A 13171-nucleotide genomic window follows, 5' to 3' on the forward strand; every position below is an offset into this window, starting at 1 on the left:
CGGCAGATTTTCCCAATCAGCGCTCATGACATAGGAAGTGATGCTGATACAGGTATCACAGAGCTAGAGTACAATTAGCACTAACAAAAATTGCTAATATGTATAAATGCCCAGTAGAGCAGTGGTCATTAACCCTGTCCTCAGGGCCCACTAACAGGCCAGGTTTTATGTTTTACTTTGGGGAGATGCAGACTAGAATACTGCAATCACTGAGAGGCAAATTATATCACCTGTGATGTATTTCAGTTATCTTGCAAACCTGGCCTGTTAGTGGGCCCTGAGGACAGGGTTGATGACCACTGCGATAGAGGATATATTTTTTCAACAAAAGTACAGGTTCACTTTAAATTATTCAGCTCCAAGACCTGTATACCACTTATGGATGAGAGCAACTTTTACATTGCCGCTATGGGCCTGCTGATTCAGTAATAATGTTGTCATTACATAATACCAAAAATAAACCATACTGCATATTGTTTTTATTTCAGTAATAATGTGTATTAAAAATATTTAATATCATTAAGGAACGCTTTTTTTCTTTCTTTTAAAAAAAAAAAAGTTCTGCTTCCTGAAAAACTTTTGGTGATTAGGATAGATCCCTTCAAACTGAACACAATTCAAATTTCAGAACGACTGTATCCGGTAGGAATCCTGAGAAATATGAAATTAACTTTTAATGACTATAATGTATTTCTAAAATACTTGCATGAGTTCAACAGGGTTAAAAGTGTTTTGCTAATTTTTGTTTGTACCCCAATGTCTGGTGCAACCTGATGCAGGGTCCAAAAACAGTCACTGCAGGGTCCAAAAACAGTCAATCAGCATTTATGGATTCAAGTTGCCCTGAGGCCCTTTTTCCACTGTGGCAAAGTCCCAGTGAAACCTTGTACCATGTTCATCACTGAATGCAACTAGATTTCCAGGAATGAAGTGTGAATGCAGCAAACAATTCTTCAGAGAATTCTTGCACCTCATGGTCTTGTATGCTATAAGAGGTTTGTTAGCTAGCTGAATGTAGTTTGGTGCTCTGTAGCTGCCAAGAAAATTCTCAACGACATCCTTTCTCAGGCCCCACTAACAGATCTTTTAACCACTTGGTATTGATGATGTATCTGATTTGTGGACTAACAAAAATGCCCTCCTTAACCTTGACATCAATTATTTGTGGAAACAGCTGTCTCAAATAAAAAAATCCTTCACCTTCTTAGTTCCCAAAATTTTTTATGAGTCTGAGTTTTATGTGAGGTGGAAGAGAAAAACATCTTTGCTACATCAACAAGTAGTTAATGTGCCATGTTTTTCTGTCCTGGAACCAAACTCTATTGTAGTGACCATTTCTTTTTAATGTAATGTGACTGTCTTGCATGACAGTCTCATTCACATATGTAAAAATAGTACTTTGTAAATCTGAGCTGCATTCCAAGTATCAGAGCCACTACTTTTGGATCTCCACCAGAGGTGTAACTAGAAACTTCAGGGCCCCGGTGCAAGAAATCATGAAGTTGATGGGGGGATGGGCTGGGTGTCATTAGTGGCAGCTGTGGTGTTGAGGGGAGAGTCCAAGAGAAGATACTCTAAAAGTGCTTCTTCATGAGGAAGCAGTATTCTCACCAAGAGGGGACAGTGAAGAATTGGGAAACTTCGGCAGGTGTTAAGCCAGGGACCCAGCCAGCGGAGGTGACGCTTGCAGAGCAGTCTTGTGTGCCAAGCCAGGGACCGAGCAGGCCAGTGATGGTGACGCTTAGGGAGGATCAGTGATTGCCAAGCTAGGGACCCAGCAGGGAAATGGGGTGGCTCTTGAGGAAGATACTCAGTGAGAAGATTAGAAGAGCTGAGGAGATCCAGTGGCAGTGGATCAGCGGGTCTAGGTGATAGACCTGGAGCTCAGTTGAGTGAAGATTGAAAGAGGAGATTGTGGAGGAAGTGAAAGAGTTTATTGTAACCTTTGTTAGAAACTGTTCAAGATTGTTGCCGTAGGAGACAGCGTGTCTACACATGCAGATGTGGCATGCGGCTGGGTGCCTTTCCCTGCATGGCTGTCTACCTATAGAAGTCTCAGAGTCTGCCAATTTACACTGCATCTACTAAAGGGTGTCCTGGCCCAAACCCTCTTTCCCACAGTTCTGTTTAAGAGACAATAAATCTCTTTGCATTCAAGAAGTGTCTGGCACCCACATGTAGTATGTTTGTTAACATATATACAGTAAATGCACTAACGCAGCTTCCAGTATGGCCTTCCTGGCTCCGCCTCCACACTTTACGCCACTGTCAGGACGAAGCCACGTTGGAGCGTGGCATGACATGTGGAGGGGGAGACAGGAGGTGTGAGTGATTGTTCGGAACTTGTGAGATACTGCTCAAATTATTCCATGCTTCATTACCTTTTTTGCTCGTTTTTATTCAATAAAATGTAAGTGCAATTCTGGAAACTGGCTTAGTGCTTTTATATGTGTTAACAAACATACTACACTATTGGAGATTATTCCCTTTTCCCTGAGAGCTGTATGTAGGTACTTCCTATAAGGAAGTATACCAGTAAGGAGGATCTTTGTGGAGAACCATTACCTGGTGTGCGAGAATAATTTCCATATACTATATTGACTCCTTTTTTTCCTTCTTCTAGAAACACTTAGGCTGGGTTCACACTTATGTGAATTGGATGTGGGTTTCCCCGCATCCAATTCACATGACAGGAGTGTGTGACCGCTTCTCAATGGAGCTGGTTCACACAGGTCCGGGGCGGCCGCGGTCCTCACTTGGAGAGGGTCGTATGCATCTTTGGCTCTCAATCAGGTGGAAATTCAGGCAGAAATTCAGACCTGATTTGCACCTGAATCGGTGAACAAGGATGCACCGGACCCCCTTGCAGCGAGACACGGCAGCAAGGGTGAACCCAGCCTTACTCAATTCTGGCAGGTTTATGGGCCGGTGTCAGGGGCTACACAACTAAGGCCCTCTTACCACAGATTATGGCTTGCAGATCGTTAACATTTGCAAATATCCAATCCAATCAGATATTAATCCTCACTTATTAGTTCACTGATCAGGCAATAAATGGAAAGCAGACTGCTTACTATGGGTTACCATACATGTCAACACTGTGGTGTGCTCTTCCTTGCTGAATATGCCCAATTGCTAAATTCTCTACAAACGAGACATTTGTGCAAACTTTCAGAATTAATTGTTTTCTCTGTGTGACATCCGTCAATCAGCAGGGGCCATATTTCCACTTACATGTCCCTTCTGTCTAGAAGAGGATAAATTATTCAAGAAGCATGTCAATTTCATGTGGATGGGCTTGCCTTTCCTGTAGGAGAAGGCTTGTCTTCCTCCGTGTCCGTCAAACTGCCAGGTTAAATAAAACACAGGAGCACAACTGTGGAATAATAATATAGCGTGTAGTGCTGTACTGAAAACGTAATGTAAATGTTATGAATAATTTGGGAAAGGTCACTGTTGGCCCCGTGCGAATCCGCTCTAATCCTGAAAGTGGGTAAATTGATCTGGCATTTGCACATCTTGCTCCTAAAAGTTTTATATTTTATATTACATTTCCTATTTATTTAAAATATAAAAAAAGTATTTTTTTTAGGTTGTATTTATGAAAAAGTATACTTTAAAGCCCAATTGACCTTTCAATATAAATCAGCTCAATACATTCCTGGTGCATCAAAATGGAATGTGTGCAAAGTCTTCCAGTTTGTTTTCTTTGGAAAGCAGCCACAGCCTGATTAGAAAAGTCTGTCTCCTGCCAGCATGCTGTGGAGAATTCTTACTCTATTTGTGGAAGCAGAGATCCCTCTGCAGAGGCACGATTTGCCCTCTGCTTAGAGCTCCGAATCAGCAGGGGGCATGTTAGACCTCTGTAGAGAGATCACTGCTTCCACACAGGGAATGATGGCTAAATCTGTAAAGAATATGTCCATCAATAGAAAAACATCACCAAATCAATCGCTTCCAAGCACTGTCCTAATCTATTTTATTACTACTCTGCTCCATGCTTTGGTCAACACAGACATTTTCCTTTCCACCAGCTGAGATCCACAAAAAAAGAAGCAAAAAAGACAAATATGGAAAATGATTTTATTTCTGAGAGATGATACAGTTAGTGTGACAAAAATCACACCTTGTAAATTTTGTAGTGCTTTTTACATTTTTTTTTTTTATTAAAAACTTTGGTGCCCATTTTTTCATTTGTTTGAAGAGAGATCTGTCATTCCATTCAGAATTTACTGGGTTTTTTTTTTTTTTATTATTTATTTATTTTTTTGAGTACAGTTCAATTACCACAGAAATTCATTATATATTAGTCTTTGTTTCATAAATATACAAGTAAAATATATATTATATATAGCCTACAAGAGGTTCAGAGCTCTGCTCTGACCTATAACATGTATACAAATGGAAAGATTTCAGGATTTCGGAATGCACATCAAAGTGTACCTGTCATAAGTGCAGTGTGGGGTTAACCATTTTGTTTGCTAAACCAGGGCTTGTTGCAGTTAGGCCTACCATTTCACTAATAACTCTAAGGCCTGTAGTGATTTCTTAGTTAACTGATTATTGGTAATGTAGGCAAAATGGCTACCTCATCTGTAAGCTCATGTCTGTGTTTCAAATCTAAGGCCTTCCTTCTTACTTAAAGAGACATTGTCACCTTTACCATACAGGACAAAGTGACGTTGTCTTTGCAAAGGCCTCCACCGATCTCCTTATACTCATCTTATCTGCACTGTTTGCTCCTCCTTCCTCCATCACAGCACGCGCTGATATTGTCCGTGATGTGGAGGAGCAGTAGTGTCACTTCAGTCATGTGACAGAGCTCAGGCCTAGTGATTGGCTGCTAAGCCTAGGCACTGTCACAAATGAGGTCACATGTTGCCCATATTGGAAACTATGAATTGTGTTCCCACATTGGATGGAGGAAGTTAGTATAAGTAGGGAAGGGATTCTTTGCAGATACACTGTCCCTTTGCCCTGCATGGACAAGGTGAAATTGCCTCTTTAAAATAAACTTGTGCCTTGCTTATGCAAAGCAATTTTCTAGCCACCATGCTTACCTTTACTTTGCACCCCGCCAGTTGGGCTGACCACTGTGTAGGCTCCAGTTTGCACTTTAGAGCTTACACAAGGGTGAGAAATAACTCCCTGGCCCTATGAGATAGTGATTAAAATACCAATCATGTGAAAGGTGGGGATAGTGAGTCACATGACCCCCATGATCCGATGTTTCTGGGGGGCTTTATGGAGCAGCCGAGCAGCAAGGGAAACTTGAGTATATGCATCTGATGGGCCTATCAAGAAGATAAACTATTTTTGTTGGCCCTGCATGGGGAAAGCCCAGGTGTAATTTAAAGGCCAATTCTACAGTTGATATGTCAATTTTAGGTGAGCACTTGTGGATTAAAACACCCACTAGCTTCCTGTATCTCAAGACTCCATTGGTGAGGTTTCTCAACAGTAGTTTATGTCTCTGTCCATTCCTATAAGTTCACAATGAAGATATCACTCTCATGAAGCTGAAACCCTATATGCATTATGCTACACTATACTACACTTTAAAACCAAAAGTCTCTGGATACCATATTGGGTTCCAGTGCTTCCAGTGAAGGTTAATGCCACAGCATACAAAATCATTCTAGATAGTGCACAAAGCCAGCTCCATAAAGACATGGTTTCATGAGTTTGGTGTGGCGGAACTTGAGCTCTTCAGGAGCTCTGACCTCTACCCTAGTGAACAAACACCTTTGAAACAAATTGTGAGTCAAGTCTTCCTGTCAAACACAGTGCCTGATCTCACTTAAGTTCTTTGGACTGAATGGGTATAAATTCCCACAGACAACTCTAAAGTCCATGGTTTTAGAAAAGGATGTTCAAGAAGCACCTATAGATGTGATGGTGATGTGTCCACAAATATTGACCACATACTATATCCCTTTATACTTCATTAATCAAATCAAGAGAGTGTACAGTACTTGGGTAACTGGATAGAACTGCTAGTTCAGGTTAGGTATTTTTGCTAACATGTTCTCTGAAAGATATGGAAGGCTTTATTGTGATTCCATCACCCTGCATTAATGCAAAACTGAAATATCACTGAATCACACACTTGCCTTTTGGTAATGGCAGAGACAAGATCACCCAGCTAGATTGGTTAGCGGTTCCATCACTGAGTCTAATGAAACAAGCCAGAGAATACGATTCTTTCATAATGGTTGGTGGGAAGTGGGTGAAGCTGGGAGCTCTATAATAGACATATCACTTCCAGAATCTCCAAAAGATATAAAAAGCCCAAACCCCATCCACTTCATCCTAAAATATCAGTTTCCTGCAGACTGATTATTTTTGTGCTTTTCTTTTTCTGGAAATGTATCTACTGTTTTTTCTCAGGCATACCATATCCCATTATTACAATTTTCTAACAGATTTTGTATTTCCCTCAGAAATCAAATTTGTCAGTAAGATCTTTCTTTTTCCCTCTGGATTTTTTGCAGTCTCCTCTCTCCATTTTAAAATCAACATTTTCGGCTTCGTGTTGCGGCATGTATGCCTAGAGCTACATTGGCTCCAAGCAGCGCAACATTATAGAGCTCGCTGTAAGGCTTTTCAATTTTCTACTGCGATGGTTTAATCGCCCTCAGTGGAAGTCTTGAAGGACCATCTCCCAGCGTTGACTGATGGCTGTGGTCTCGCACGGGTTGATTACGATCTCGCGGTTGTTCTCATCTGCGTCGCCAATGATTTCCGTATCCAGGCAGAAGTGGGAAGCCATATGTTCAATGTGAGAGCCCACTTTACTCCATCGCTGACACACACAAAAAAAAAAAAACAATAAAGAAAGATCTAACTAAACAGAGAATGTACACACTGATTGTACATGTTAAAGTAAACCCAATCACTAAAATATCATAGAAGTATTACCATGTTAATGTCATTTCAAAACAAATTCCTCTATATCTTTAAATCTCCAGCTTGTATTAAAATAATTAATAATGTGCTCCTGCGTTGTCACACTATGAATATGGGCTTCGAATGGGCGCTACAAGGACCATCACACATTATGCAGGCATGGTCCACTGCTGGCACAATCAGGAAACCATCCCATAAAAATGCCATGCAACAATTGCTCAAATGCATGTAGACAGGAAAAAGCTAAAGTGCCTGGAGCCTTAAAGTTACATCTTTTTGAAAAATTATACAGTTGCTGTATAAAGTGACATGGAAGTAAATTATTAATTTAGCTATTTTAGATTACTGAAACGATAGAAATGGGAAGATCACACATTGGGGTTGATTTACTAAAGGCAAACAGACCGTACACTTTGCAAGTTCAGTTGCGCCAGAGCTTAGTAAGTGAGGTGAAGCTTCACTTTGCAAAGAATACCCAATCACATGCAAGGAAAATAAAAAAAACTGCATTTTTGCTTGCACATGATTGGATGATGAAAGTCAACAGAGCTTCTGCACATTTACTACCCTCTGGAGCAACTGCTATTTGCCTTTAGTAAATCAACCCCACTGTGTCCAATTTGTTCAAACAGAAGGCACAGAATGCAAGATAAAATTCTGAAACACGTACTGCTGCACACAGTGTTTTGCCACAGAGCACATGTAACTCTCAACTTAGAAATCAAATCACTTACTATTTACCAGGCTTTATAAAAAAAGAGACTACCATGTATTTTTTAGCAAATACACATTTGTCATTCTCAGTGAAATATTTATTCAAAGCTTTGACAGGTCTGTCACATTTTTACTTGTTTTATATTCTGACTATCATATTTGTACACAAAGATGTGTTAATGTACCCTCTAGTGGTCATCTGTATAGTAGCGCCTTGGATTAGCAGATTTTCATAGTTTTGGGTGGAGGCATGAAGAGCTAGATCCTCTGCCAAGTATTTATTGGCAAAGTGACGCATTCTCTTTAAGATAGGCCAATATAGAGAAATAAGAATATGCCATGGTAGATGCAAAAAAAAAAAAAAAAAAATACCTGCTTCCCATCTCCCTCTTTGCAGGTCAAGAGGACCACCTGCGTTCCTGGAAATAAGGTGTGCACAGACAGACATAGACCCTGCTGGCTTATCTGCTGAACCTGAGTGTAGATCCATTCCTGAAAAATACACAGAAAGTAATGTTATTTGTTTGTTGTTGTTGTTATCATCATCATCATGATCATTTGCAATCCACTCTGTGCATAGAGTAATATGGAGCTCTACCCTGGGATACAGGCTTGCATGCCTGGTGTGCTGGGCTGGTTATTTACTGAAAAGGGCAGGTGTTTTTATTTTTTATTTGTTAATTTTTTTCTACTTTAATATGTAACCCTAAAAGTGCTATAAACTGTCTTTCAGTATTGCACTATTGAGACCTTTAGTGGGCAGATTCAGCACTAGGAAGAGGATCCTGGGTGACTTCAGCACTTTGGAGAGCTCAAGCAGCCAGATTCAGCTTGGAGACCTCCCTGGGTGGATTCAGCACCTTTAAGTCTCCCTGGGTGGATTCAGCACCTTGGAGACCTCCCTGGGTGGATTCAGCACCTTGGGGACCTCCCTGGGTGGATTTAACACCATGGTATCCTCCCTGTGTGGATTCAGCACCCCATGAACATCTCTTACAACAATAACATTTGCTAGATTTGCTAGTGGTGCTAGTTATGGTTTGTTAATTAGGGTTACAAAGGACGAGTGTGTAAATGAAGGGGAAAAAATTGCATTTATCTTAGACCTTTCAGGACATGAAGCTCCCCAAGATCCTTTTAAAGTAACAGACAGACTATGGTTAAAGAACAAAAAGAGCATTTTTGTAAAATGGACCTTCCAGAATATAAATCTGAGCTCTGCCTTTGCTGGCTTGGTCTTAAAGCTTCAGTACTTAATGAGCTACTATTTGGGAACAGCAATGTTGCCAGTGAAGGCTAAGGGTGCACTCACACTAGCAATGTGCCCCCTGGGCTGGTTCGTTTGTGTGGTGTAAGTGCTCTGAACCATGCCCAGTATTGGTTAATTGTATTGGGCCCAGGACCACATGGAAGAGGTCCTCCCGGGTTTGGTTCGCATGTGGTCTGCTTAATTTGTTAAGTGTGAGTGCAAACCATGGTGAAGCTCATTTCTCTCCAAAGAGAGCTGTGTACTGAAGCAGGGACTACTGTTCTGTTTAGTAGAGGAGTGTGCCTGGGAACCACTGTAAGTGTAAGTACTCCCTTCATAGTTCAGTGTGATTGCAGAACAATGGAGGAGAGGGAGAACTGAACTAGGGGGTGGTTCAGTTAAACTGGCCCCAGTGTGAGTGCACCCTAAAAAGTCAAGATTTGTATGACTCTATGAGTATAAAGAATTTAATCCCTCTTAATTTTCCTGAAATGAACACAGAAGGAGTAACAATGAACAGTAAGCCCACATAGATGTTTAGCTATGTGCATGCCTAATGTCATTAGGAATAGGTAAATTGTGTAATTTAAAAGCGTATTGGATTTCATCTCCCAGTGATCAATATTATTATGCCACCTTTAATTGCTGAGCTATTTTTCTAATTGATTTGTAAATCAATGAGAATTACTTATGTCACGTGGAAGATTGAAACATACTTTATTTAAAACCAAAGTGTCGATATTAGAAAAGGAGGGTATGAAAAGATGAAATAGGATGGAACGATGGCCAGTGTCATTCAAACCATTTGCTTTAAGAACACAGTGCCACTGGACCTGCCCTTTGGCCCTGAGTCATACACACTGCCTGGGCCAACTACTACTTTACTGTAGAGAAGTCACATGTCATATTGCAAGCACCATTCATTGCAACAATAAGGACCACCTACTACCGAAAGGAGCTGTAACATGATTCGTTAGTACAGCAGTAGAAGGTGTTAACAGTTTTTTATTTATCTTGTTGTATTTTTCAATTTTTTACAAATTGTTAAATTATTTTTTACAATATTAATTTTTTATCATCTATTAACAATATTTAGGAGCCCCAATAGGGGCTTTGGTGAAATATCAGAGGTCACAGACTCCTTCTTTGTCTCACTTTTGAGACAGAGAAAGGAATTGAGGACAGAGATTCCCCAGTCTCTTTCTCTGCAGCTTCAAATGCACTGGACAGTGAATGAAGGGGAAGTGCTCTGGGCTGAGTGGCTTCCTGTTCATTCACAAACTAAAGCATAGTAAACACAGTAATCATTGAGAGGTTGTGTATGCTTATACAATGTATTTTTCAAGTGCATAGATTTCAAGTCCAAAAAGTACTTTGTAAACACAGGTAAATGCCGATATACAGAAGCATTGATGTTTACAAGAATACAGCTGCATACACCCATTTGCTTACAGTGCCTTGCAAAAGAATTCACCCCCTTGGCATTTTTTGTGTTTTTTTGCCTCACAAGCTGGAATTAACATGGATTGTTTGAGGATTTGCATCATTTAATTTACAGAACATGGAAAATGTGGGAAAAATCTGCGCTAAAACAAGATAGATGAAAAAGCTGCTAACACTTAAACAAACAAAGTCTAACGTGAATAATGGAACAATAGTGTAGCGCTAATATAAACAATGAAATTGCAATGAATGTGCTTGGACACAATTTGGATGTGTAAAAAAGATGTATGAACAACAAAAATACATGTGCATTAATACAGTGAACACAATAAGTGCATAAGTCCAAATGATAAATATAAACTCCAAAGCAAGTGCAGGATGGAGTCCACAGAGATCTAAAAGGAGACTTCTTCCTGTGAACGTGACACAAGACCAATGGGGGGAGTGAACAGGTTGTCTGAAGTTACTCTAAGCAACTCTACAAAGGTAAGTAAATAAATACTCTTACCAGCTGGGATGGACACACACGTCTTATGACAGTTGGTCAACAAGGCTCAAGATCCTGAAGGGTCCGGATCAAGCGATGTGCATGAGAGATGGTTGGATGGATCAGATGCAGGGTCCACGACTCTCAGTCCAAAAACTCCACAGGTGCGGTGAAATCAAAGTAGATGTGGCCCCAAACAACTCCTCATGAACTCCAGCAAAAATACATATAAAAAGAAAAGGGAAGGAGGGCTCCAGATGGTGCAGGTCAATTAACACAGTGAACACAATGAGTGCACATGTCACAAATGACAGATAAAAAGTGATCACAAAATTCAAAATAGATATAAAAAGCTAGCATTCACTGCACCCCACATTGCTTTTTATATCTACTTTGAATTTTGTGATCACTTTTTATCTGTCATTTGTGACATGTGACATACTTGAATAATCCTATTGGTTTGACCTGCACCATCTGGAGCCCTCCTTCCCTTTTCTTTTTATATGTATTTTTTTTTCACTGCTCCTGTGGAGTTTCTGGACGGAGAGTCGGGGACCCTGCATCTAATCCATCCAACCATCTCCCATGCTCAGCGCTTGATCCGGACCCTTCAGGATCTTGAGCCTTGTTGACCAACTGTCGTAAGACGTGTGTGTCCATCCCAGCTGGTAAGAGTATTTATTTACTTACCTTTGTAGAGTTGCTTAGAGTAACTTCAGACAACCTGTTCACTTACCCCGCTGGTCTCGTGTGACCTTCACAGGAAGAAGTCTCCTTTTAGATCTCTGTGGACTCCATCCTGCACTTGCTTTGGAGTTTATATTTATTATTGGACTTATGCACTTATTGTGTTCACTGTGTTACTGCACATCTGTTTTTGTTGTTCATACATCTTTGTGTCCAAGCACATTCATTGCTATTTCATTGTTTCTCTTAGTGCTACACTATTGTTCAATAATTTACAGAACATGCCCACAACTTTGAAGATTTTTTTTTTATTGTGAAGCAAACAACAAATAGGACAAAATAACAGAAAGTCAATGTGCATAACTATTCACCCCCCTAAAGTCAATACTTTGTAGAGCCACCTTTTGCAGCTATCACAGCTCCAAGTCGCTTTGGATAAGTTTCTACGAGCTTGCCACATCTTACCACTGGGATTTTTGCCCATTCCTCCTTGCAAAACTGCTCCAGCTCCTTCAAGTTGGATGGTTTGCACTTGTGAACAGCAATCTTTAAGTCTGACCACAGATTTTCTATTGGATTGAGGTCTGGGCTTTGACTAGGCCATTCCAGCACATTTACATGTTTCCCCTTAAACCACTCAAGTGTTGCTTTAGCAGTGTGTTTGGGGTTATTGTCCTGCTGGAAGGTGAACCTCCGTCCTAGCCTCAAATCACACACAGAGTGGTACCGGTTTTGCTCAAGCATATCCCTGTATTTTACACCATCCATCTTTCCCTCAACTCTGATCCCCACAACATGATGCTGCCACCACCAAATTTCACTGTGGGGATGGTGTTCATTGGGTGATGTGATGTGTTGGATTTGCGCCAGACATAGCATTTTCTTTGATGGCCAAAAGTTCAATTTTAGTCTCATCAGACCAGAGCACCTTCCTCCATACATTTTGGGACTCTCCCACATGCCTTTTCACAAACTCAAAATGTGCCATTTTGTTTTTGCTGAAAGCAAAGGCTTTCTTCTGGCCACTCTGCCATAAAGCCCAACTCTATGGAGGATACGGCTTATTGTCGTCCTATGTACAGATACTCCAGTCTCTGCTGTGTAACTCCGCAGCTCCTCCAGGGTTACCTTAGGTCTCTGTGCTGCCTCTCTAATTAATGCCCTTCCTGCCCGGTCCGTGGGTTTTGGTGTGCGGCTGTCTCTTGGCAGGTTTGCTATTGTGCCATGTTCTTTCCATTTGGTTATGATAGATTTGATGGTGCTCCTAGGGATCATCAAAGATTTGGATTTTTTTTATAACCTAACCCTGACTTGTACTTCTCAACAACATTGTCCCTTACTTGTTTGGAGAGTTCCTTGGTCTTCATGGCAGTGTTTGGTTAGTGGTTCATCTTGCTTAGGTGTTGCAGCCTCTGGGGCCTTTCAAAAAGGTGTGTATATGTAATGACAGATCATGTGACACTTAGATTGCACACGGGTGGACATTGTTTCACTAATTATGTGACTTCTGAAGTTAATTGGTTGCACCAGAGCTTTTTATGGGCTTCATAACAAAGGGGGTGAATACATTCGCACATACCAATTATCAGTTTTTTATTTCTGAAAAATAGTTTTATGTATATATTTTTCTAATTTTACTTCACCGACTATTGTGTTCTGATCCATCACATATAATTCAGATT

General features: G+C 40.6%; 1 protein-coding gene across 1 annotated transcript in view; it reads right to left on the reverse strand.

Moving 5' to 3' along the window:
* Window positions 1-4069: 4069 nt before the first annotated feature.
* The window catches only part of GALNT14 (polypeptide N-acetylgalactosaminyltransferase 14), a 707004-nt gene continuing 697902 nt past the window's right edge, over window positions 4070-13171 (reverse strand). Inside the window, exons 14-15 of the mRNA XM_073628286.1 lie at window positions 7996-8115; window positions 4070-6805 (exon numbers count right to left, since the gene is read on the reverse strand). Of these exons, the coding sequence (XP_073484387.1) occupies window positions 6638-6805; window positions 7996-8115 (288 nt within the window). The 3' untranslated portion in view covers window positions 4070-6637. The remainder of the gene's footprint in view (window positions 6806-7995; window positions 8116-13171) is intronic.

The sequence above is a fragment of the Aquarana catesbeiana genome, linkage group LG04 (assembly GCF_042186555.1).
Source record: "Aquarana catesbeiana isolate 2022-GZ linkage group LG04, ASM4218655v1, whole genome shotgun sequence".
NCBI lineage: Eukaryota > Metazoa > Chordata > Amphibia > Anura > Ranidae > Aquarana > Aquarana catesbeiana.